General features: G+C 47.9%; 1 protein-coding gene across 5 annotated transcripts in view; it reads left to right on the top strand.

Moving 5' to 3' along the window:
* LOC146859681 (astacin-like metalloendopeptidase) overlaps positions 1-27,130 on the top strand; it is a 448,848-nt gene that overhangs the window by 50,453 nt on the left and 371,265 nt on the right. For 3 of the 5 annotated variants that reach the window (XM_085646280.1, XM_085646281.1, XM_085646284.1), the window contains 2 exons: positions 4,808-4,909; positions 18,469-18,582. In XM_085646280.1, the coding sequence (XP_085502406.1) occupies positions 4,808-4,909; positions 18,469-18,582 (216 nt within the window). The remainder of the gene's footprint in view (positions 1-4,807; positions 4,910-18,468; positions 18,583-27,130) is intronic. The other 2 variants (XM_085646283.1, XM_085646285.1) reach the window with 1 other exon arrangement.

The raw sequence follows: 27,130 nt of genomic DNA, 5'->3' as shown, positions 1-27,130 counted from the left end.
AGCACACGTAGAAAGAGTAAAAAATGAGAAATGAAGATATTTCTCCTTGTTACGCCTTGCCTGGGGAGGTCGTAAGATTTTGGCACATTCTCACGATTACAGGTCCTTGAAAATGCGTCACAAACCATGGGAGTTGCTTCGGAACACCCTCTGCAACGCCCATGGAATGAACGCCGTATTTGCACAGAGTACGGCAGCACAGCGATTTGTACTGCATTGCCTTACTCCAGAGTTTTTGAAGCCACGCAAAGTGGCTTTGCGTGACTTCATAAATCTGACGTAGTGGCTACCACTTAGCGTGGTGCAAATGTGACGCAAGCCACTCAAAAATATGTCCCTGAGTCTACAATAAACAATTACAGTACCAAATTCTGTTCATATTGGCCCACAAAGTCAGTTCTGTGCTCCACAGAGCTTTAACAGCAGTCAAGCGATGGGTGCGGTTGACGTGGAGGAGTTACTACTTGTGTCAGTGAAGAGTGAGGCTGTATGGATGTAGATTCACTTCTCAGAATCTATGTGTGATTCTGGTGCCTATGTGAACTCATTACGGTCACTATGAGCCCTCAGTTGGTGCAAGGGGTCCACATTCTCTGACGAGATTGCTTTCCCAGTCCTGAGGCGAAAAGCCAGGAGCTGGAGGTACGAGGATCTTGCTGAAATTGCTTTTTAAATTCACAACTGCTTTTAATTCTTGTAACATTGTGTGGTGTCACTTACTCTCTCTCTGTGTTTGCAAAGCGCCACTACCTGACATCTTCTGCAGCGCATAGACGATCTTGTCTCTGCTCGCGCTTGGCATTTCTCGAGCGGCCGCCATCAGCACAGGCGTGCGCGCTTACAACGCCCCCTACAGGCCACGCCCTCTACAGGCCACGCCCCCTTTTACCCTTCCTACTTAAGCGCTGAATCGCTAGCGCTGGGTAGATTGCTTTCCCAGTCCTGAGGCGAAAAGCCGGGAGCTGGAGGTACGAGGATCTTGCTGAAATTGCTTTTTAAATTCACAACTGCTTTTAATTCTTGTAACATTGTGTGGTGTCACTTACTCTCTCTCTGTGTTTGCAAAGCGCCACTACCTTTCATCTTCTGCAGCGCACAGACGATCTTGTCTCTGCTCGCGCTTGGCATTTCTCGAGCGGCCGCCATCAGCACAGGCGTGCGCGCTGACAACGCCCCCTACAGGCCACGCCCTCTACAGGCCACGCCCCCTTTTACCCTTCCTACTTAAGTGCTGAATCGCTAGCGCTGGGTAGATTGCTTTCCCAGTCCTGAGGCGAAAAGCCGGGAGCTGGAGGTACGAGGATCTTGCTGAAATTGCTTTTTAAAATCACAACTGCTTTTAATTCTTGTAACATTGTGTGGTGTCACTTACTCTCTCTCTGTGTTTGCAAAGCGCCACTACCTGACATCTTCTGCAGCGCACAGACGATCTTGTCTCTGCTCGCGCTTGGCATTTCTCGAGCGGCCGCCATCAGCACAGGCGTGCGCGCTGACAACGCCCCCTACAGGCCACGCCCCCTACTGTTATACAAATGTGCATGCACAGGAAGCGCAGCGGACGAGCGCAGCGGGAGCGCCGTTTGCGCGCCGAAGGCGCGCCTAAGGCAAGCCCGTCTGCGCCCGTCCGCGACTGTCCGGGGCTAGGGGCGCGTCACTCTGCCCCGCTCACCACCTATACCCCGGACCAACTACACAAACTCCAGGGACCCTGGCCCATCGCTACCTCCACCTGTTCCCGCATCCTCTCTCTTGGTCTTTCTCCTGCCGCTCCCTCTCACATCCCCCTTCCCACAGTTGACCCCTCTCTCTCGTCCAGTAGCATCACCCCTCCCACTACCCCTAAATCCCTCACGGTGTTCTATCTCAACACTCGGTCAGCAGTCGCCCATGCACACGAACTCTCAGTCCTGCTGGATCTTCAAGCCCCTGATCTTCTTTTCCTAACGGAGACCTGGTTCAGCGACGACTCCCTCCCCGCCCTATTAGCCACCTTACCGGCCTCCTACTACGCCCTTCGGGCTGATCGCCCTCCCGGCAGAGCTGGAGGCGGCGTGGCGGTCATCGCACGCACCGATATCCCCTTTCAAATTCTGTCCCTGCCTGATATCGCGACCACCGAATACTTGGTTATTCGCACTACCTCCATTAGTCCCCCTCTGACCTGTTTTCTCACCTACCGTCCTCCTCAATCCCCTTTACAGTTCCTTTCTGACTTCTTGGAAGTCCTGGCTACCATTACAGTTAATAACTCTTCTATCCTACTCCTAGGCGACTTCAACTTCTGGCCTTCCGACCCAGCTGAATGTTCGTCCTCTAAGGAATTCTCTGAAACCCTCCAATCCCTCAGCTTCACCCCCCATGTCCACTCCCCCACCCACATCAAGGGTCACACGCTTGACCAGATCTGGTCCCTAAACTGTCCCGTGGAATCCCTCTCTATTTCGCCTTGCACTTGGTCCGACCACCACCTTATCTTTTTTTTCCTACCCATTCACCCCCCAGCCAAACCCCCTCGCCCCAAAAACATCTGGGTTCGAGCATGGGGCCGTGTCAACCCGGAAGACCTCTCCTCCCTTCTTATCACTTCCCTCCCTTCCCTGCAGGGCCTCTCTACCCTCTCCCAGGTTGAGGCCATAGATCAGTGGCTCTCCGCTGGCAGTGACTCTGTTGCCCCGCTCAAACGTATTACTTCCAAGCGTGACAAGGATGCCAACCGGTGGTTCAACGCAGAGCTTAAGGCCACCAAACTTACTGTACGCCGCGCGGAGCGGGCTTGGAGGAGAAGTTATTGCCCCACTTTAAGACTGGAGTATACCAACATCCTTACCCAGTACAAAAAAGACATCTTGGTGGCCAAAACCGCCTACTTCTCCTCCAAAATCCTTGCTGCAGAAAACCAGCCTAAGGAGATTTTCACGATTGTCCATAACCTGGCGTTCTCTGACAGAACAACTTTGAAGCCCGCCCCCTCCGAGGAACTCTGCCACTCCCTCAACAACTACTTCATCCATAAAATTTCTACTATTAAAGCTAACATCCCGCCCCCTTCTCCCTCCTTTGTTGACCCCCAATGCCCCCCTCCCAAGGGACAACTCACTGCCCTCCCCCCCATATCTAAGGAAGCCCTGTCTTCCTTGGTACCTTTGGTTAAATCTGGCTCTCCACTCGACCCCTGTCCTGCTCACATTCTCCGTCACATCTCTGTTTCCTGCCCGGATCCTCCCCTTCACCTCCTCAACAGTTCTCTGGCTAAAGGTGTGGTTCCTTCCCCCTTGAAGTGTGCGGTTATTGTGCCGATTCTAAAAAAACTTGGGGCAGACCCCTCTGTCCCTGCCAATTTCCGCCCCATCTCCCTCTTACCTTTTCTAGCAAAGGTGCTCGAGCGCCATGTCACCGGCGCTTTGAGCTCCTTTGTAGAGACTCATGGAGCTCTCGCTTCCCGCCAGGCCAGCTTCCGCCCCGCACACTCCACGGAGTCCGTTGTTATTTCGGTCTTGGACAACCTCAGGGAGGGTATGGATACTAACCGACGCCAGGCCCTTGTGCTCCTCGATCTCTCAGCCGCCTTTGACACGGTGGATCATACCATCTTGCTTTCCCGTGTCAGGGCGGCCGGGATCGGAGGGACCGCCTTGGTCTGGCTATCATCCTTCCTGAGCGACCGCACCCAGGCCGTTCGCCTGGGTGATTTTACAGCGGACGTCCGAAAAGTCCAGTGCGGGGTTCCCCAAGGCTCCTCCCTTTCCCCCCTCTTGTTCAATCTCTATATTGCCCCTCTTATCTTTTATCTTCAACAAATGGAGGTCGCCGTATTTAATTATGTGGATGACCTCCAGCTGGTCTTTAACCTCTCCTCTTCCCCCTCTTCTGTCCTTAATTTTCAATCTGTCATGCTCCACATCCGGGACTGGATGAACCACAATCACCTTAAACTCAACCCCGACAAGACCGAGCTGGTGTTGACGGGTGGTTCATCCAGCCCCTGGTCCCCTCTCTTCTGGCCCCCTTCTCTTGGCCCCTCTCCGGAACCCTCTACCTCTGTTAAAACCCTCGGCATAAAACTCAACTCTCAACTCAACTCTCAACTCACCCTTCACTCCCAGGTTAGCTCTGTGGTATCTTCCTCTTTCCTTTCACTGCGCACTTTCACTTTCTCAGCTCTCAAACTCATCACCTTAGCCATGGTGGTGTCCCGCCTGGACTACGGCAACGCCCTATATGCAGGTATCCCTGCATATAGTTTACGGCGTTTGCAGCAGATACAAAACCAGGCGGCCCGCCTGGTCTTCAATCTTCCCAAATTTCACCGTTCCTCCCCCCTCTTGAAATCCCTGCACTGGCTCCCTGTGCGAGCCCGAATCCAATTCAAGCTCGCCTCCATCACCTTCTTGGCCCGACTGGACCTGGCTCCAGCATTTATCTCCTCAGAGATCACCCCCTATGTACCCACTAGGGAACTCCGCTCGTCCTCCCAGTCCCTCCTCACTATCCCACCCTACCGGACAAAGAAGTGGGGAGGTTCGAAATTTGCTACCATTGCCCCGATCCTCTGGAACTCCCTTCCCCTGGATCTGCGATCCATCACCCTGTACCCGCAATTTCGCAAACATCTCAAAGCCCATTTGTTCACAAAATCCTTTGATTAAATCCCCAGCAGTCTCCCCCGTTTTTTAGCCCTGGATCTGGTTAGCAGTAGCGCCAAGAAACCGCAGGTGTACGAGCGCTTTACAAGTATTTTAAAACTCAAAACTCAAACGTGTTCTCACATCACGTTTACAACACTTGTCACATGTCACTTTCTCCCTAGATTCCATGGTGCTGGGGCAGGTCCTACAAGCCCTCAAGTCTATCCCATCTGCTTGCAAGGAGGCCCAGGACATCCTTAGGACAATCATAAAGGCACAGAATGGTGAGTGACTAAGAGCAGGTAAGGGCCTGAGACAAGCCGTCTGTACTGATGAAGAACAAGGAGAGGAAAGGTTCAGAGGAAAAGAGTAAGAGAGGAGGGGAGGGAAGCAGGCGAGGAGAGGGGAGAGCTGGGGAGGGGAAGGTCAGGGGATGGGGATGGGGTGAAGATAAGAGGGCACGAGAAATAATCATCAGAAGCTGGGACTGTGGACGAGAGGAGAGGAGAGGAAAAGACGACAGATGAAAAGAGAAGAGAGGAAAGTGGAGAGCATGCGACGGTAGATGAAAAGAGGAAAGCAGAGAAGACACAAGCGAGGAGGAGAGGGGAAAAAGAGAGGAAAGGAGAAGAGACAAGTGGAGAGTAGAGTGGAGAAGGAAAGCAGAGAAGAGAGATGAGAGGACTGTGGAGAAGAAGCAAGAAGAAGAGAAAAGTTAATTGGAAAGGAGAGAGGCATGGGGAAAGCAGAAAAAAGAAAATGGGAATAAAGGAGAGAAGAATAAAAAAGAAGAGAGGAGAAGATAAGAGAGAGAGGAGCTGAGATGATAATGGGGTAGAGAAGACGAGAGCAGAGGAGAGGAGACAGATTTCACAAGAATTTAAAACAGAAAAGAATTCTTACATGCAATGTTGTCACCAAATTATGGTTTTTTTTTCCCCGGACAATTGTGCCAACTCATTTTAATACTGTGAGTTTGGTACCCTACATTTGTTCTAAATGTGGACACGCGCGGTAAATACTTAGACGCGCTAGCAGCTACAGGTGTGCCGCTGTTCGCTTTTCCTGTTTTAAAATCTGTTTTAAAAAGTGCCTCATACTTTTACTCTGCCTCGTTTTTAAATTGTAAAAATTACCTCTGTTTGCTTTGCTGTGCCTCGTCACTCCGCTCCTACCCCGGTCCACCACGGGATTGCCCGATTGTTGTGGAGGGTAGGGCGGCCAATCACCACGCTGGGAGGGTGGAGCCAGGGGTCAGCGCGCCAGCCACTTACGGAAAGGCTGTTTCCTGCTTGCTGTGGACACGCGCGGTAAATACTTAGACGCGCTAGCAGCTACAGGTGTGCCGCTGTTCGCTTTTCCTGTTTTAAAATCTGTTTTAAAAAGTGCCTCATACTTTTACTCTGCCTCGTTTTTTAAATTGTAAAAATTACCTCTGTTTGCTCTGCTGTGCCTCGTCACTCCGCTCCTACCCCAGTCCACCACGGGATTGCCCGATTGTTGTGGAGGGTAGGGCGGCCAATCACCACGCTGGGAGGTTGGAGCCAGGGGTCAGCGCACCAGCCACTTATGGAAAGGCTGTTTCCTGCTTGCTGTGGACACACGCGGTAAATACTTAGACGCGCTAGCAGCTACAGGTGTGCCGCTGTTCGCTTTTCCTGTTTTAAAATCTGTTTTAAAAAGTGCCTCATAATTTTACTCTGCCTCGTTTTTAAATTGTAAAAATTACCTCTGTTTGCTCTGCTGTGCCTCGTCACTCCGCTCCTACCCCGGTCCACCACGAGCTTGCCCGATTGTTGTGGAGGGTAGGGCGGCCAATCACCATGCTGGGAGGGTGGAGCCAGGGGTCAGCGCGCCAGCCACTTAAGAGGATGTACTTTCGGACGCGCAGCTGGCGCGCCGCTGGCGCGCCGTAGGCGCGCCTAAGGGAAGCCCGTCTGCGCCCGTCCGCGCCTGTGCCGCGGCCTGCGCCGGAAATTCTGTTGTTGTCCCTCCATCCAGGCGATTAAGCCTGTCAAGGTCACTTCTTTTATCACTGAGACCTCCGCTCTGCAATGGTAATAATAAATGCAACCCTTCACAACTACTTACTAGGCGTTTTACATATAAAAACTGCTCATGCCAACTCACCTATATACCTAGCGGCACGCAAGATCGCAGCTCCCTGAATCCCTATTGGACGCCGCCCAGACAAATAAACGCCTGCCTACTGAACTGCCGGTCCGTCGCAAAACATGCAGATGGTATCTGGCTATGTCTCACGTCTCACTCATGGGACCTGATACTCCTAACTGAAACCTGGCTCAAAGACACTTCCAAACCTGATATTACCTTAGCAATTCCCGTGGACTACTGCCTTGCAGGGATCAGCCGGCCAGGTACCAAAATGGGGGGGGGGGGGATTGGCATTATATTGCGGAAAGAATGGAACATCACATCGAGAAAATTAGCTAACTCCGGTCCCATTGAAGCCATGTATTTTAGCATATCAGATGCTACGCACCTGATCCTGGCGGGAGTCTTGATCTATAATCCACCAGGCACACCATCTTCGCATCTCTCGGAGATACGAGTGACCCTGGCAGACCTATCACTGAAACACCCCCATTTCACCATTTTAGGTGATTTCAATCTCAATGTAGACGTTATTTCTTGCCCTAAAGCGAGATCTTTATTAGAAACGCTCGAGGGCCTAAACCTAGTCTAAAGAATCCATGGTCCTACGCAGAAGGCGTGGCATACCCTTGACCTCATATTTACTAACTTATCGACCGTCACCACCTTAGAGTCGCAACCCCTGCTCTGGTCTGACCATTTTCTTATACCATTTTATTTAACCTTCAGCCCCCAGCCGCCCAATGACAACAGGAAAGAGGGCTTGGGGAGAAAATGGTATAAAGTCACTTGTGATAAAATCAAGCCCATATTGAACATCCTGAACGAGCTCACATCAGATGACCCTAACTCCAATGTTGAGAAGTTTAACAGGTACCTCTCCTCAGCTGTGGATACCATTGCCCCCCTTTTAGCTTTCTCCTCGGCTCGGTCTACCCCTTCTGCCCCCTGGTTCTCTCCTAAGCTCCGTGAAGACAGAAGCAAATGCAAAAAGCTGGAACGTCGATGCCGACTAACATATGACCCCTCGGCCAAAGCCATCTATAGAGCTGCAGTGAAAAAATTCCACACACTTAAAAAGGCTACTAGGCAAGAATATTTCTCCAATAAAATTACTACTGCCAAAAACCCCACAAACTCTATATCAAATGGTGAGAAATTTTACTCATCCCACAGCCCTTACTTGTCCCACAAAATCCAGTCAAGAGCTCTGTGATGGCCTCTCTGACTTTTTCCATAATAAAATAATCAATATATTCTCCACTTTCAATCCCCCGGGGAGAGCAGATATGGGTACTCTCCATCAGGATCCCAGCACTTCTAGAGAAACACTACAGCTGACACTGCTCTAAAAAAAATACAGCAGTGTAAATCAGGTTCACCTCTCGATCCAGTTCCAGCTCAGGTGTTCACTTCCCTTGCCCCTGCTATTGTCCATCCGCTTATCTCTATCTGGAATTAATCTCTCGCTATGGGCCAATTTCCTTTATCTTGGAAACAGGCCATGCTAATTCCTATTTTAAAAAAGGCTGAAGCTGATCCTTCTATCTACTCGAACTATCGACCGATTTCACTTCTGCCCAAACCAGCCAAAATATTAGAAAAAGTCGTGCAGGAACAGCTTGCCGCCTACCTAGAGGCCCAAAATCTACTTCACGACTCACAATCTGGTTTCAGATCCGGCCACAGTACGGAGACTGCACTATTAGAGGTCTCGGAAACCATTAGAGAAAGCGTGGACAGAGGAGAGGTGGCCATGCTGGTACTCCTCGATCTGTCCGCGGCATTCGACACTGTCTCACACTCCAGACTGCTGGACAGACTCTATAGTGTAGGGATTCATGACACACCACTGGCCTGGATTAAATCCTTCCTATTTAATAGAACCCAACAGGTATGGTGCCACCCCTTTAGGTATAAAGACAAAAAAATCCTCAGCTGCGGAGTCCCTCAGGGGTCGGCGCTTAGCCCTCTCTTTTTCAACATATACGTTTCACCTTTGGCAAAAGTGGTAGAGGCTTCTGGAGTCAGAGTGGTCTCCTATGCGGATGATACTCAGCTCATCTTTTCCTTCAAAGACTACTCTGACAAAGGACTCTCCAATTTCAAAACTTGCCTCTCTAACATCGTATCCTGGATGACCTCCAATACTCTGAAACTTAACACAGACAAAACCGAGGTGCTTTTCTTTAACCAAAAATCTCCTCTTCCCCCATCTCTATGGTGGCCTTCAGAACGTAACCCTCCCCCTTCACCGGTCAAGACTGCCCGCAACTTGGGCTTTCAAATGGATAATGAGCTATCAGGTAAGACTCAAATGCTTAAGGTCACTTCTGCCTGTTTTGGCAAATTACGTATGATAAAAAAGATATCCCCTTATCTGCCCTTGGATTCCTTGAAAACTATTGTACATGCTCTCATCACATCTCACCTGGACTATTGTAATAGCCTCTACGTGGGGACACCAGCCTATCTCCTTCACCGACTGCAAATTGTCCAAAACGCGGCGGCCAGGTTGATTTGCAATATCCCCTACCGTCACTCTATCTCCCCTCATCTTAAGAATCTCCACTGGCTTCCGATCTCTTCTCGGATTCACTTTAAAGCCCTGCTCCTTACCTTTAGGGCCTTGAATGGTAGGGGGCCAGGATATCTCAGACAAAGGCTGAAGCATGTTCACTCCCTCCGGACGCTCAGATCTAATCACCTTCGACTTCTGCTTCCCCCCAGATACCATAGATCGAGGAAAGGCGGAAGAGCCTTTGCAGTAATTACGGCAAGGCTATGGAATGCCCTCCCACTGAATATCCGTATGATCGACTCCGAACCCCTGTTCAGACGTAATCTGAAGACCTGGCTATTTGCTAGCTGCTAGCCTTTCTGCTCCGTACCGCTGTTTGTCCGCAGCGCCGGGACCCCCCTGTTGGGGGTAGCCGCGCGCTTAATCAAGTATCATAATAATAATGATAGTAATAATAATAATGTAGATACTGCTGTACACGTCCATAACATCCGTTTAGGGGCTGGTGAATAACATGTCAGCCTTTAGGGGTGGGAAGGGGTCGGGTGCCTATCCGCTAATTTTCCGTTTGTTTTTGTTTGTGAGTCAAATTGCAAAAAGAGCGGCTTGCAATAACTATGCTGATATTCTTATAATGTCATGAGGCTGTTGCGCGCGATAATTATGCAGTATGAATTGAATGTTTTTGCAAAATTAACTGCTGTAAGACGTAAATATTGGAATATGTTGTCTATGTTCATTGTTTTAAGATGCATAATGTAGCACAAAAATAGCGTCGTTTTGAATGGGAAAGGTTGTTAATCAGCTGAAACACGTCTCTGTGTCGCATGAGGCCCGTCGCATTCAAATGTCGAGATTTCTGCAGTCTTCGTGTGCGCGCTCTCTTCTTTGATGTCTTATGAGGTTGGTTCGATATACCGATAGTCCGAGACAGCATCCACATCTCCGGATTAGAGCCAAGAGAAACCAAGGGGCATATCAGCAACAACCGGCGATAATTATCGCTAAGCGCAGTTAGCGCTAGGATAATTATTGCCGACTAACGTGAATTTTTATCACTGAGATAGCGTGCTATTAGCAACGCTTATCTCAACAGCGATAAAAATCCTAGCGCTAACTGCCTAACGTGAGATTATCGCTGGAAACCCAGCGATAATTTCACGAAATGTGGCGTTAGCTTGATGATAGGGCCCCACAAACTTAGCCATGATATCCACCTTCCATAGGATAGCATGGCTAAGTCAGTCCTGAAGCAGGCGTAAGAAAAGTAGCGATAACGGGGGTTATCGCTACTTTTCTTGCCGCTAGCGTGGGGCTTGATGATAGGAGAAATGTCGCTAAGCGACATTTCTCCTGTCATGTAAGGTCAGGAACGCCCACTTTGCATCTAATTAGAGATGCAAAGCTGGGCGTTAAGAATTTTTGCGCTAATGCAAGGTTTCCCGCGTTAGCGCGACCTTGCTAATTAGGCGCTAGAATTATCGCCGCTTTGCGGCCGAAAACAGCCGCAAAAGCAGCGATAATTTTCTATCGCTGCCTTGTAATTATGCCCCCAAGGCTTGAAAGAGATAATAAACAAACTTGGGGGCATAATAACAAGGGCTTTATCTCCGCTTTTTTGGCTTTAAAAGCCAAAGAAGCGGAGATAAAAATATCGCCCTATCAACAACAGGGTGCTAACATGCAAAATCGCATGTTAGCACCCTTTTTCACTACGATTCCCTTTGCATCTCTAATGAGATGCAAAGTGGGCGTTCCAAAGCAAAATAATAGGAGAAATGCCGCTAAGCGACATTTCTCCTATTACCAAGCTTTACACTACCCTGTTAGAGACAAAAAAAGCAGCGCTAACCACGGTTAACGCTGCTTTTTTACGTCTGCTGGTTTTCAGATTTAGCCATGCAATCCAATGGGAGGTGGATTACATGGCTAAATCCACCATGGGCTATCAACAAGGATATCCCTATCCTTGTAGTTTTATCACTGCATTACCAGCGATAACCTCCCAAAATGCCGCTATCGCTGGATTTTTTATCGCCTAGGCGGTTAGCGTTCTTAATAACGCGATAACCAGGCGATATTATCCAGCAATAGTAGGCGTTAAAAAAATTAATGCTAAGCGCCTTTAGCGTTAATTTTCCCTGTTCCTTGTTAATATGCCCCTTGGATATTAGAAACAGAGAGAAAACAGGAGTTAGTGGAAAAGTGAGAAGGTGAGAAGAGAGCCAATGAGAAAGAGAGAGTGAGGGAGAGTGGAGAAGAAAGGTAAATACAGAGACATGAAGATGGGGGAGAGATATAGTGACAGAGAGACAGAGGGAGTGAGAAGATAGAAAGAGGGATGGAGATGCGGTGACAGAGAGAGAAAAAAGAGAGGACGTTTGAGAAAGTTTCAGGGAAAAAGGGAAAGGGAGACGGGGACAGATTAGGAAATGAGATGGAGTGAGATAGAATGAAGAATAGACAGATTGTGGGAGAAAGGAGGAAGAGAAAGAGAAAGCGGGAGAGAAGCAACGAGAGAGAGGGGCAGAGAAGCGGAGATTGAGGGCGAGAGGAGAGGTACAGAGAGATTCTAACAGTGTACATGCACTCTTGTGAAATTATTAGTGCCGCTATTGCGCTGCATTCTGGGATCAATGCATCAAGAGTCTAATATGTGCAAAGAAAATGTTCCTGCAGCATGCCACGTGCCTGTGGTCGAACCCGTGACTGGTTCCTGAATCCAGAATCTCGAGATTAGAGGTCATCACCCGACAACAGCGCATTTTTAACTCGCGATTGAATTGTTTTAAAAATATCTGTATTTTTAAAACTACCAAAGTGTTTCTTTTAAGATTGTTAAGTCTGAATTTATATGCCTTTTTAAAAAATTCACCAGTCCAAAAGCTCACTCACCTTGAGGGCGCTCTGAATACTAGAGCGCCCCAGCAACTTCCTGCCTCTTCCCCGGTCCCGCTCACATGACTTCCAGGAGGGGCTTAGGCAAACAGCCGACATAAATGCCGGTTGCAGTGTGGCAAGCCCGTCTGCACCCGTCCGCACCCGGCCGGGCCCAGGGCCTAGTCACTATGCCCAATTTCTCAAATACTCCTCCCCGAACCTCAGAATGCTGCACTCTGCCTCATTTAAGCCAGGAGCTAAAACTCTAGCACGCTTGCATCACTATAGCATTGGTCAGACACAAGGTTCGTTCCCCGAGGTCAGGCTGCCTGTTGCTCATGCACCCCAGCAACTAAAACAGGCAAACTTGGAGCAAAAAGACATGTCAATCTTCTACCTCAACACACGCTCACTAGTAAAACACCAGTTAGAAATTTTTGACCTCCTCGACTCTGAAAGACGAGATATTCTTCTGCTCACCGAAACATGGCTCACCTCAGAATCCTCACCCGATATTTTAGCTGCCTTACCATGCGAATACTAAACTAATCGTCCGCCTGGTAAGACAGGCAGCGGAGTTGCAGCCATCATTAACAAAAATGTGAGTTTCTCTGCTCTCCCCCCACTCAACCTCCCAGCCACAGACAACGCAGTGATAAAACTTGAGTCAAAGTTAGCCCTAATCATATGTATACTACTCTATAGGCCCCCCCAGAACATGCCCCTGTTCCCCCACTCCCTGGGAGAACAAATTGCACCCCTAGTCACTGATCGCACCAGAATTCTCTTGATAGGGGACTTCAATTACTGGGCAAATGACCCTCAAGGAGGGCCACACTCTACCGAGCTGACCAAATCACTAGAAAACCTGAATTTCACTCAAAAGATCTCCTCTCCCACCCACACTAAAGGCCACACTCTAGACCAGGGGTACTCATAGTACGGCCCGCGGGCCGCCAGTGGCCTGGCAAGCCTTCCTTGGCAGCCCGCGGACCTTGCAGACATCATATGCCTTTGTGTTTTTTATATCGCCGGTTGCGAGCTATGGGGGCCGGGCGATTCTTTTAAAGAACATTCACTTGTTAATGAGGCTTTGTTGTACTTCACCTCTTCTTAGTGCCCCTGCATCTCCACTCTGATTGAGTGGAGATGCAGGGGCACTAAGAAGAGGTGAAATACAACAAAGCCTCATTAACAAGTGAATGGTCTTTAAAAGATCTGTGAAGTACTTGGATGCGGCGGCTGTGTGCGTTCCCGGGAAGCTGTCTCAGCGCGGGGTGAGGTGACTGAGGGCGACGAGGACAGCAGGGTAAGGTGATGGAGGGCAGCAGGGGCTGAGGTGACAGCGGGAGGAAGACAGAGTGCGACAGAGGGAGGAAGAGGGAGGGATAGAGAGAGGGAGAGGGGGAAGAGCTTCCCCTGCCATCAGCCTCAAAAACTTGGGGAAAAACAGGGCTGCCCATCACCTGCTTCGGTTCAGGGGAGACGGAGGCTTCCTTTCACCGTACCCTGCCCCCCGCTACAGTGAGGACTCTGAATCTGTGGGGCGTATTGAGGAGGAAGACACTGAAGACGAGAAAGAAAGTGAAGTCGGGGAGCAGGATTCGCCCCACGTACACCTAAACCCAGACGACTCGAGGCTTCCGAGCAGCAGAAAAAGAGGGAGAGCCCCAAGACATCGCCATTGGTGATTTCAGTGAAGAGGCCATCCAACGAAAGCCTGAACAATGGCCCAGCAGCCTGATAACTGTGCTCACAACCTTTGACCCAAACCTTTGGTATTTACCCTTTGTCTTTGCCTACATGTGCCACAACAAAGTGATTTTCAACCCTTTTAGTCCATGCCCGTAAACACCGCAACATTTTAACACAACTTATTTCTGTTCAGATGTACAAATATTTCTTTCCATAGCAATCGGTTCTGTAAGCTTTGAAACATTATGTTTCTTATTATTGTGTTTTTCGGAGGTTCTGTTTTACATCATCTTTTGCTGCATTGCAAAAGTCTAAAAACGTTACACTAAAAATATAATTTCTTTCCACTCCGTCTTTCTTGAAACTTTATTACATTCAACTGCCAAATCACTAAAAAACAGAGAGGGAAGACAGAGAGAGGGAGAGACAGAGAGAGAGGGAGGGAGAGGGAGGGAGACAGAGTGAGAGGGAGGGAGGGAGACAGAGGGAGAACAGAGGAGGAGGGAGGGAGACAGAGAGAGGGAGACAAACAGAGTGAGTGAGACAGGGAGAGAGAGAGGGAGACAGAGAGGGAGAGGGAGGGAGACAGAGAGGGACGGAGACAGAGAGAAAGGGAGACAAACAGTGATTGAGAGAGAGAGATAGAGGGAGGGAGACGGAGAGAGAGGGAGGGAGAGAGAGAGAAGGAGGGAGGGAGAGAGAAAGGGAGACAGAGGGAGGGAGACAGAGTGAGAGGGAGACAGAGAGGGAGGGAGAGGGAGGTAGGGAGACAGAGAGAGAGGGAGAAACAGAGTGAGTGAGACAGAGTGAGTGAGACAGAGAGGGAGGGAGACAGAGAGAAAGGGAGACAAACAGAGTGATGGAGACAGAGGGAGAGAGAGAGATAGAGAGAGGGAGGGAGACGGAGAGAGAGAGAGGGAGAGTGATAGAGAGAAGGAGAGAGAGAGAGAGAGGGAGGGAGAGAGAGGGAGGGAGGGAGACAGAGAGAGGGAGGGAGGGAGACAGAGCGAGAGATAGATAGATAGATGGATAGATAGATAGATAGATAGATAGATAGATAGATAGATAGATAGATAGATAGATAGATAGATAGATAGATAGATAGATAGATAGATAGATAGATAGATAGATAGATAGATAGATAGATAGATAGATAGATAGATAGATAGATAGATAGATAGATAGATAGATAGATAGATAGATAGATAGATAGATAGATAGATATGTGTGAATGCCTGGTCTGGTGGCTCAGTGGACAAAGGCGTCCGCTGCAGGGGCCTGTGTTCAACCTCATGGTCATAGTTTTTTTTTTGGTCTAGCCCCGCCCCCTCCCCCACTGGCCCTGCCCCCACCGGTGCGGCCCTCAGCCAGAAACCACACTGTAAATTTGGCCCCCGAGAGAAAGTTTGTGAGTACCCCTGCTCTAGACCAACTCTGGACCACCAATATGGTGGTTTCAGTCCTATCCATCTCGCCCTGTGTCTGGTCTGATCACTATTTGGTAAAATTCTCCATAAAACTCCCATCCTCCAGGAAAATAGCCACTCTAAAGGGCGGTGTGGCGAGAAAATGGAACTCTGTTGACAGTAACAAATTCATTAACACACTGATCAATACTGCGCCCCGTCACATACATGACGTCAACCAATACGAGGAATCCTTCTCGAACTGGCTCTTAGAGGCAACTAATACTCATGCCCCACTCAAACAAATTAGACTCACCCGCTGGCATGAGGCTCAGAGATGGTTCTCCCTCGACCTAAACTCTCAAAAACGCTCCCTTCGTCAAATAGAAAGAAGATGGAGATAGGATTATTCTCTAGAAAGTAAAACCATCTATGTCAGGGCCCTGAAGGAATACAAAAAGGCAATCTCTACAGCAAAGCCAACCTATTTCTCTTCACAAATCCTCAACTTCAACAACGAAGCCAAATAAATATTCACTGTAGTAGACGAACTGTCAAACCCAGACAGAGTCCTAAACAAACTCAAGCCATCACTGGCCCTCTGCCATTCCCTGAATACCTACTTTATCGACAAAATCACTACCATCAAAGCCAGCATTCCCCCAAGACCCCGCAAAGAATTACCCCACCCACTTCCAGGAACCCCCACTCTATTGAGTCCTTCCCCCCCATTGACACACAGACCATGAATAAATTACTAGCTAAGGTCAGATCCGGTTCCCGCCTGGACCACTGCCCCCCTCACCTACTGAAAACGGCTCTCATGGCTTTCCCTGATCCAGCCCTTGCCCTCCTGAACCACTCCATGGCCCAGGGCTGTGTCCCCAATGCCTTCAAGGAGGCCACAGTAGTCCCTCTCCTAAAGAAACCAGGCGCAGACCCCCAGACACCAGCAAATTATTGCCCCATCTCTTTACTCCCCTACATTCCAAGATATTAGAAGCCCACGTGGCCAAATGCCTGTCCAATTGTTTGGAACAGACAGGTTTCCTCGACCCTAGCCTAGCCGACTTTCGGCCAGCGCATTCCACGGAAACAGTGATCGTTGCAGTACTTGATTCCCTACGCGAAAAAGCAGACACAGGCACGCCCCAGGACCTGGTGCTGCTTGATCTCTCAGCTGCATTTGACACGGTCGACCATGACATCCTGGCCGACCGTGTCAGAGAGGCAGGCTTCCAGGGCCCAGCACTCAGCTGGATAAAGTCCTTCCTAAAAAACCGCAGCCAGGCAGTCCGCATCGACCATTTCTCCGCCCCCAAACTAAAAACTACGTGTGGGGTCCCACAGGGCTCTTCCCTCTCCCCCCACCTCTTCAACCTCTACCTCCTCCCACTAATAAGATCCTTGAAAGAAAGAAATGTGACCACTTTTAACTACGCAGATGATCTACAACTTATGTTTAAGATTGACAACTTTTCCCAGTCAATCTGACTTCCAATCCACCATGACATTAATTCGTCAATGGATGGACCATAATCATCTACAGCTGAACCCCAGCAAAACTGAACTGATACTGACGGGTGATGCACACAGACAGTGGGGCCCACATTACTGGCCAAATAACCTGGGCTCCCCCCCTACTCCCACCACCTCAGTAAAAAAATCTAGGGGTCACCATTGGTAACGACCTGTCCCTCAAAACGCACGTAGGCACCGTGATCTCCACCAGCTTCCTGCAGATACGTAAAATAAGGAAGATAAGCAGGTTACTATCTCAAGCTGTACTAGATCAGGTAATGATAGCCCTCGTCCTATCTTGTCTTGACTACGCAAACCCCACATTCCTGGGACTCCCACTCGGCCTCACTAGGCAACTTCAACTGGTACAAAACCAAGCGGGACGATTAATATTTAAACAACCGAGGTGGCAACATGCTTCCCCTCTCCTTAGGAAACTGCACTGGCTCCCCATTCCCCAGCAATGTGCCTTTAAAGTTGGCTGCCTGGTGTACAAATCCCTAAACGGTCGCAGTCCCAAATTCATTGATAACCGCATCTCCCGATACATTCCCACACGCAACCTCCGCTCATCCCAACTCCACCTCCTCACAGTGCCGACCTTCAAGCTGAAACGTCAAGGGGGACGCAGATTCGCGATCCTGGCCCCTCGACTATGGAATTCCATCCCCCTGGAAATCAGACTTAGCACGAACCTGCTCCATTTCAGAAAGTCTCTCAAGGCATGGTTATTCACACTTGCTTACAAATGATCTGCTTCGGGCTGGCTACCCCCTAGTCTCTCTAGCGCCAAGAAACCAACCGGTGAACAAGCGCTCTACAAAACATTGCTAACATAACGTAACAGAAAAAATCCACATTTATGTTCCACATTTATATTAACCAAGAGAGCTTCCACCACCAGCCGATCCAACCTTAAACAAGCACCCATCTTAAGACTCAGATGGAACAGTCCTTTCCTGTAAGCTTGAACCTCATTGTCACCTTTCACAAGAGAGAGATGTGGGTCGACCTCTGTCCTTTCACTGCTGACCTTTTACTTTCCATTGCTCCTAGAGATGGAACAGAAAAGAAAGATAAACAGACAGTTCTTGAAGAGTGGGTCGCACTAGTGATGATATGTATCGTGCAAAAGCCCCTAGTTGGTCAAATTGGGCCGTATTCAGAAAAGTAATCTGAGACAAAATCTTAACTTTACGAATAGGATTTTGTCTCAGTTAAACTTAAGTTTGTCTTAAGTTTAACTTAAGACCAAAACTTAAGTTTAAATGAGACAAAATACTAACTTAAGTACTCCTAAATGCCTTCTGTGAATACAAAAAGTTGTAAAGTTAGGATTTTGTCTCAGATTACTTTTGTGAATCGGGCCCAGTGTGTTTTATACACTAGTGAAGTGATGACCTCTGTCCCTTGCTCACCAGTACAACATTTTTAGCATGAATCTTCTTTGAGATTACTTGCACACAGTGCTATTGTAGGCTAGGAAGACGCTCATAGCACAGTATGTATTTAATAAGTAAACGCAGAATCTGTTCTTTCATTTATCTCAAAGCTACATGTGGAAAGGCACAGAAAGATGTGTATCTGCAGTCACATCCAGGCCTTTTTGGTTCATGTGTCCATGACTAATATTCACTTGGACTCACAGTGAGATGGTAAAAGTACACAAATGTCAGGGATTAAGTATTGCTTTCTATGTTTGTAGGTTTTACAGTATTAAAGAACGCGGTCTCATCTCTCCAGAGACTGGCAGAGGAGAAGTGCGCAGAAAAAAAGAGCGTAAAAGACATCACCACTCAAATCCTGGAATCCAACAAAGGTAAGAGAGACAACACTGCTTACAAAGAAGAGTCCAAAACATGAACATTCTGAGTGAGTGGTGGAGAGTATTAGACATTGTTGGAAATTAGGTTACTGGTTGAGGGAGGTGAAACGCTTCTCAAGCAGCAACCACAATTCTTGTCAGGGTGAAACCCAAGCAAACCCCAAATTAAGCTGTGCTTAACCCTCTGGTAGTTTGGCACAAAATAGTTAGGCTTATCTTAGAGGCAACGTGTAAAGTATTTATGCAGAACTTCGAACAGTAATAAAGTAAAAACACAACACGAGCAAAATCCCACCCAATGTCAGAAAAATAGAGTTGAACCAGAGTTATGCAGTTTTCAAGATGTAGGTCAAAGTAGTGCTCAAAAGCACAATGTGCCATATGTGGTTATCTGGTTGTGCCGAACCGGTGCAAAGTGTAAAGTTCAGGCCAACCACGATGGAGTGCGGGCCAGATATGACTATCATGTTAGTCCCGTGTGTAGCTGTCTGTGGGTAGCTGTCTATATATCAGGGCTGGACTGGAAACAGAAACCGGCCCTGGCAAACTGCTCAGCTGCCCCCCCCTGTGCAGCCGAGCAGTTTACGAGGGCCAGTTTCGGCCGATTTTGTTACAAGGGGCGATTTTGCCGACCCCCGGTAACAAAAATGCCCCCCCCCCCCAGAGGCCCAAAACCAGCCCCCACCCTAGCGGCCCACCGGGGAAACGCCCGGTGCCCGCTACAGCCAGTCCGGCCCTGCTATATATGTAAAAGAAAGAACTACTTTACCTCACCATCTTGACTTTTCTTTCCTTTTTCAGTGACTCCTTTAACTCCTCAGTGGCTTCTCTCTCAATCATTCTCCTTCCACTACATGTGTAACTTACAGTCACTCCCACATTCCTGTGAAGGCCTACACTGCACAACCGTGACCTTCACTCCCAAAAGTATAATAAAATCGGTGCTTCATAGCAGCGGAGCTCCCAGATGTTGGGAGGTCTATTTGTGAGGGGAGGGTGTTTTCTAAAATCAGTGGGTGCTACGGGCCAAAACCTAGATGAATTGCTTGAGCTTTGCCTGAGCCTCAGTACCAAATGGTGCAATGTGGGCTTTTTGAGGTACTTTACATGAGCTATGCCAGTGTTTCAGTGCTTGAGCAGCTGTGGTACTGATGCAGAGCACGGCAGCAGTGCATTTACAGAGCTATGTGTGAAGATGAGGTATATTTACAGACTTGCATAGAGTGCATTCATTTGCAGAGCTTTGTAGATTGTGTGAAGCACATTTGCTTAAAGAGTAGTGTGTGATTACAGTTATCTGTTGAAACTAGACACTAGAGCTTGACATCTTGTTCACCCTCTGTGCCCTCATCCAGTTTGGTCCTCTCCCTTCCCAATCCATTTTTGCAATCCATGCATTTTCTAAGCAAATGACTACCACGCTTAAACACAAACCCCATGGCTTTTGCCTTGAAAGATGCCACATGTCAAGATGTGTCTAGACACATGCCTTTCATCTATTTGGCCACGTTCCCTCTCCTTGGACATGTTCCGTAATACTTGAAATTGCATCTCACTGTCTCTGATCCATTTGTCTGCCCAATGTTGAACTAACTGAACATGGTCTGATTCCTGGGAAATGCTCATTTGCCTTGTAACCATACCCTCCCTAAGGAAATGCTCCCTGAGAGCTCCATCAGAACGTTCTCCCTCTGCACCAGAATGCGTGGTCTCTATGGATACAGCCTTTATCACAGGATAGTCTGTTTATGCCTGGCTGTACTCGCTTTTTGCGGACGTCGTCCTTCCTGGATATTTCACCCATGTCACAGGATTTCTTCTCCACTAGAACACCCTCATTCTGATTTGACATGATCATTCCCATTGAACTTGCACGCTTCTTTCCTCTCTTTGCAAGAGTGAGTCTTTGTTCTAGATGGGTACTCTCTGTATGCCCTTGTACCTGAGCCATTGTGCTCCCTGTAATTCAGTCACCTAAAACTTTAGGATGTTTCTGAACATGTCCCCTCAATTCTAGACAGATATCCCTTGTGCCAGAACCAGAATCCCTCCAATGGGGCCTCTGAAGTCTCCTACCTCTTTTGGGTAGCTGCTTCTCTCTATAGACAGATGTTCTAGTCTCTGTATGTCATCGTGCATGTGTGTGTCTCATAGAAGTCACTTATGTGAAGTGTTTCATTGTTTTTTCTCTATTTCTCCTAAATATTGGAAGCCTTCTTAGTTAATAGGTAGAGAATTGAAGAGATGAAGCAACTAGCAAATGTAGAGCTATGGATTATGCATGGAGATTGAAGCTCAGCTTTGAAGGACATTATAAACTGATGGGGAGCATTGTACTCACCAATTAACCTTTTAGTGGCCAGAGGGTCTTCTATAGAAGAGGGGGGCTTATACTTTTCAGTGGGATATGTGCTGAGCAATGAGCCCTGTTAATCTCTGAGTGGAGAGCTCTGAACTTAACATATAGCATGTACTGAACACATAGATCGGCACTTAGCACTGCACTTAACGCTGGGACGCTCATGCTGGAGCAGCTGTTTTGCGCTTTATAAATCCCCTTCATTCATTCATCTTAGCAGAGTAGACCCATACTGAATATCTGGGTATGTGAGCTTCATGCCTAGCTCTGCACTCAATAGGGAGTCCTCTAATAAGTATGTATGGAGATTTGTATTTAGAATGGTGCTCTATGAGTAAGAATCTCTGTTGCTCAGTGGTGTTGAGCAGGACAGAGGGTGATTAATGAGCTCTGTAATGAGCCATTAAGGGATAGGATTTTACAAACCAGGCTATTCAATATTATAACAGGGGTATCTTTTAACTTGTTTATAATGACATTTCTTGAACCTTGTGCTCTAATATGTCCCATTTAAACTCCTGTTTTTCAAAATTGTACAACAAGGTTTCTTGAAATGTATGTTGTAAGCGCAATGCACCAAATGTAACCTTTTTTATTGTTTTTCTTGCTGTAATCCACGCTACACTATTCCACTGTATGTCACTCCACTATATGCCACTACACTTTACTCCTCTCTACGCTATTTACCTCTGCGCTATTCCACTCCATGACGCTCCTCCATACGACACTCCACTGTACGACACTTCACTGTATGACATTACCTTGTACAACACTGTCCTCCATTGTACTCTATAACACTGCACTGTACGCCACTCCAGTGAACGCCACTCCATTCTATTCCATTCAATTCAATGTAACTCCACTCTGCGCCTCAACACTATACACTATTCCACTCCACTCTACTGTAGGCCACTGCACTCTATGGCACTCAGCTCTATGTTATTCCACTGTACCACACTCAACTGTTAGGCACTATACACAAATCCACTCCATGCGATTAGACTCTACGCCATTTGCTCTACAGTATTCCACTACAGTATTCCAGTGTACATGACTCCACTGCACAGCGCTCCACTGCCCGCCATTCCATTGTACCACATCTCACTCTACGCTACACAACTGTACGCCACTCCAGACTACTCTATTCCTCTCTACTCCACTCTACCCCACTCTACTCCACTCTATTCCACTCTACACTAGTCCCCTCTGCGCCACTCCACTGTATGCCATGGCAGTCTGTGCCACTCCACTTAAAGGTATTTCACTGTACAATACTCAACTCTAAGCTGCTCCACTCTATGCCATTACTCTTTGCGCCACTCCACTCTGTTCTCCACCACTCCACTGTATGCCACTCCATGCTGCTCCACTATACGCTTTTCTGCTCTACACCATTCTATTCAAATCAACGCCCCTATGCTCTATGCCACTTTACTGTACAACACTGCACTTTAGAAGTTCTTGGGTTGAACACCTCCGGTAGGGAGCATAATTGAGGAGACCAGCAAGGTCCTCACGAAAAGTTACCTTCACAGAATGAACAGTTGTTCAGCACTTCCAGGTACTTTATCTATCCACGTCCTGATGCAAGGAATGAAAGATGCTGAACATGCTGTAAGGATGCTGTGGAAGTGACAGGGGTCTTCCTGCAGGAATTCCTTGGTCCACAGAGATGATGTGGGGTTCCTACTTGCAGGGTTGACGCCCCACAAAGTCCTTTCCAGTCTGGCCAAAGTTCAGTCGACACAGTCGTCCGTTATCACGGTCACTGGTCAATACTTTCTTGAGTTGATAAGGAGTGAGGCAAGGCTGTGTACTTGCCCCATTTCTTTTCTCTTTGTATATTAACAGTCTTGGACAATATTTGATTGAACATCGTCAGAACTATCCGACCATTAAAGATACACCAGTCCCAATTTTACTCTATGCGGACGACGCAGTCATAATGGCGCGGACGCAAATAGGGTTGCAAATAACTGTTACTAATTTTGTCAATTTTATGCAATATAGGGGTCTAAATGTGAACATCAGTAAGACTTATATAATGAAATGTGGGTAAAAAATGGCTAAAAAATGTGACGTTATCATTAATAAGAAGAAAATTTAAAGCACTGATAAATTCTCCTATCTGGGGATACATTTTGATCGCACAGGGTCTTGGAATGCCGCTATTCAGGCAAGAAAATTAATGTTCTCCAGAGCTATAGGTGGTTTGATTAATTTTATTTGGAAACTAGGTTGCAGACATGTCCCTGAGTTATTAACTATTTATAAATCCAAATGCTATGTACGGGGCAGGTATATGGGGATTTTCGGATGTACAACATCTACAATGCTGTGAGAATGCATTTACGCATTATCTGCTGGCGGTACCAAGCTCAATTTTAATTGCTATTCCGAACTTGGATTGCCTTTTATTACTGATATCATTAGAATCAACCCTCTTTTACTTTGGCACAAGGTTCGGGTATCAACAGAGGCTGGTCTCAATCGTGATGTCATTATGGATTGTTTAAAACTTGATAGGGTTGCTACCATACCCTGGCTTGGTTATATCAAAGAAATGGCTAACGGAATTGGCCATCCTGAATTTTTTGAGACACTGGAGAGCATGGTAGCCATCTCAAGAAAGACCTTAAAAACAGATTGTTTAACCTATTTAGAGATCAAGCGATGGCTCAAAGAAAGAGATAAAAAAAACATCATGGATAACCAACTGATGTTAATATGCCCAGGTATAAAACCGTCTTTGGAACAGGTACAGGGAAGCTTTGATCGCATGCTTTTAACTCGCTTTTGTTTTAGGATCTTTCATAGATTGATTATCTTTCCAGGAGTTAATGATTGGTCTAGAAACTTACTCCCATGTCCGTGTGATGACATTTCAACCCAATCTACTATGCACATATTTTATTCTGTAAATCTTATAGGCTACCCAGGAAAAGGTTCTTAATGCCAATTTTGAAGAGCATGGATTTAAGACAATGTAGAATAGCTTACCTGAAGTTAAAATCTTTGGAAAATCAGTGATTATAAGGGCTATTGCCTTATTTTTAAAAAGTTATATTAGGTACAGGAATACAATGTAAAGACAAAAGCTATATTTCTTTTTATTTTTTTTAAATCGAATAAAGCAAAATTTGATTTGATTTGAGTTGATAACTCACCTTCTGAGGGTTCCAGCAACTCTCCAACAGCACTTCCGGATTCAGCGAACCTGGGTGAAACTCTGTGCGTTGGGTGTTGGTCCTCGGTGCTGCATGGCACCCATGGTAGCAACTTGAAAGCTTTGAGCTACCAACTTGCTCCAGCAGGCTTCTTTAGCTGTTGTTTCCCTGTGCTGCGATCAGGAGGTCAGTTGGCTGGCCCTTTGAGTCTCTTGGCTTGACTGGGCTCTGGAGACAGCTTCTCCCTGAGCAGGCACAGTCCCTCTCTTCTCTAGCCACCAGGTGCAGCAGGTGCAGTTGTCGATGATGCAGCCTCTCTTTGTCTGTCCCTCAGTGCACCTGGGCACTAGTTGAGATCTGAGGTCTGGGTGCAAGGCGTGCTGCTTTATACTTGGAAAGTGCCTTCAGGGCAGGATGTGGTTGGTAGCTAATGGGCTACTAGGTTCCCTCCCACCTGGTTACCATTTCCTGTGGAGTGGGGCATTTCGCGATCACAGGATGGACCATTCTGCCCACTCCCAGAATGGGGAGACCTCTCTTTCGGTGTTCAGCCCTCCCCCATGGTGTGGCTATCTCAGTGCTACACACCCCTGGGGGAAACCAGTTTGGTCACTGGTTCCCCTGTCTGCTTCCCCTGCTAAACTGTCTACCTCGATAATGGGGAGCCCTACCCCTGATTATACACATCTGCCCTTCAAAGGCAGGTTCACCTTTAAAGCCTGCCTTTTTGGGCTAACACCCAAATGGCTTCCTGCAGGAGGGTGGTGACACCTCCATGGCCTGCAAGCCCTCAGTGTACTCCTTCCTGAGTGTCGTTATTACGTCTCTCCAGGAGAGCAGAAAGCTGTCTTGTGGATTAGGCTCCATGTGTACCCGGGAGGCTCAGGAGTTTTAAAGACAACAAATGACAGCTTTGCTAAAGCTGCACACTCCAACAAGTTACATTCATTTTGACTTGAGATACAAGTGTCCACTTTAGTCACACCATTCAGGAGTTAGCACCACTGAGGGGTCAGCATGTAACTCTGTACTCACAAGTTGGGCGATCAAGTCTTTCCACAATAAAATCTGTAGGTTTGCTGATTTTAGTGTGAGGACATGTGCAGTACATGTACTGTTGAAGGGCTATGATGAAACAAAACATTATATAAAAAAAAAAGTGAGGGTATGTCATACTGAAATCCGACAAGCCCAGGCCACTTAAAAAAAAAAATTAACATTGCTGTAAATTCTCTTAGAGAGATGTTGAGACTCACAAGGTCTTTGTTGGAGCCCACCACAAATGCTTCTGTAGCTGAACCTTCAATTGATAGGTGCAAGGCATTGGCCAACCGCTTTAGTACCACAATTTTGAATATCTATCATCCATTCCACCAGGCCAATGATAATGATATTTACACCTTCAATCCATCAAAGACTAAGGAGAATGGAGGAATGGCCACTCTCTCCCAATTCCCATCCTTTCCATGGATGAGTTCACTACTTTGTTCTGGGAAATTAATTCTGGATCCCTTCTTGACCCATCACCTCTGAGAATCCTTTCTCTTGACCCAGATACTATTTTTCTGATTTTGCTAGAAATAGTCAATATTTTCCTAGAAACGGGATCTGTGCCTCTTCCATGGAAGCATGCAATGATTAGGGCTGATCTAAAGAAACTCAACCTTGACCCCCTCTGTCTGGATACATTTTCTCCCATTTTATTGCTCTCAGGCTTAAGTAAAGTGGCAGAGAAGCCTGTGATTCAATCAATCAATCAATCATTTGTAAAGCGCACTACAGACCTGGGAGGGTCTCGAGGCGCTGGGGGGGGGGGGCGCTACTGATCGAACAGCCAGGTCTTGAGCATCCTCCTGAAGGTCAGCAGGTCTTGGGTCTGTCATAGGCTCAGTGGGAGGGTGTTCCATGTCTTGGCGGCGAGGTGGGAGAAGGATCTCCCGCCGGTGGTTGTTCTTTGGATGCGCGGGACGGTGGCTAGTGAGAGGTCGGCAGAGCGTAACTGGCGGTTGGGGATGTAGAAGGAGAGCCGTCTGTTGAGGTAGGCTGGGCTGGTCTTGTGGAGTGCCTTCTGTGCGTGGATGAGGAGCTTGAAGGATATCCTCTTGCTGACGCGGAGCCAGTGCAGGTCCCTCAGGTGGAGGGTGATGTGGCCGTGGCATGGTACATCGAGGATCAGTCATGCCGAGGCGTTTTGGATGCGTTGTAATCGTTTGATGAGCTTGGTCGGGGCACCCGCATAGAGAGCGTTTCCGTAGTCGAGTCTGCTGCTGACGAGGGCCTGGGTGACTGTCTTTCTTGTGTCTGTCGGGATCCATTTGTAGATCTTGCGGAGCATGCGGAGGGTGTTGAAGTAGGAGGAGGAGACGGCGTTGACCTGCTTGGTCATTGAGAGCGTTGAGTCGAGGATGATTCCCAGGTTGCGTGCGTGGTTGGTGGGTATCGGGGCTGCTCCCGGTGCCGTCGGCCACCAGGAGTCGTCCCAGGTTGAAGGGTTGGTGCCGAGGATGAGGACCTCCGTCTTGTCTGAGTTCAGCTTCAGACGGCTGGTCTTCATCTAGTCAGCGACGGCCTTCATTCCTTCATGGAGGTTGGCTTTGGCGGTGATGGGGTCCTTTGTGAGGGAGAGGATCAGTTGAGTGTCGTCGGCATAGGAGATTGTGTTGAGGTTGTGCTGTCAGGCGACGTGTGCGAGCGAGGCCATGTAAATGTTGAACAGTGTCGGGCTGAGGGAGGATTCTTGGGGTCCGCCGCAGATGATCTCGGAGGTTTTGGACCAGAATGGGGGGAAGCGGACGCTCTGGGTTCTGCCAGAGAGGAAGAAGGTGGTCCATTCCAGAGCCTTGTCTCAGATCCCTGCAGCGTGGAGGCGTGCGCGTAGTGTGCGGTGGCAGACGGTGTCGAAGGCGGCGGAGAGGTCTAGGAGGATGAGTGCTGCGGAAACCACAGCCAACTGTTTTGGAATATTTTGAATGTTGCACAAGATTATACCTCTGCTTCCCTAGACTTTGAGACAAGT

This window comes from Triturus cristatus, chromosome 3_1 (genome assembly GCF_964204655.1).
Source record: "Triturus cristatus chromosome 3_1, aTriCri1.1, whole genome shotgun sequence".
NCBI lineage: Eukaryota > Metazoa > Chordata > Amphibia > Caudata > Salamandridae > Triturus > Triturus cristatus.
Note: the sequence above shows the minus strand (reverse complement) of the source record. Positions and strands in the feature narration are given on the sequence as shown.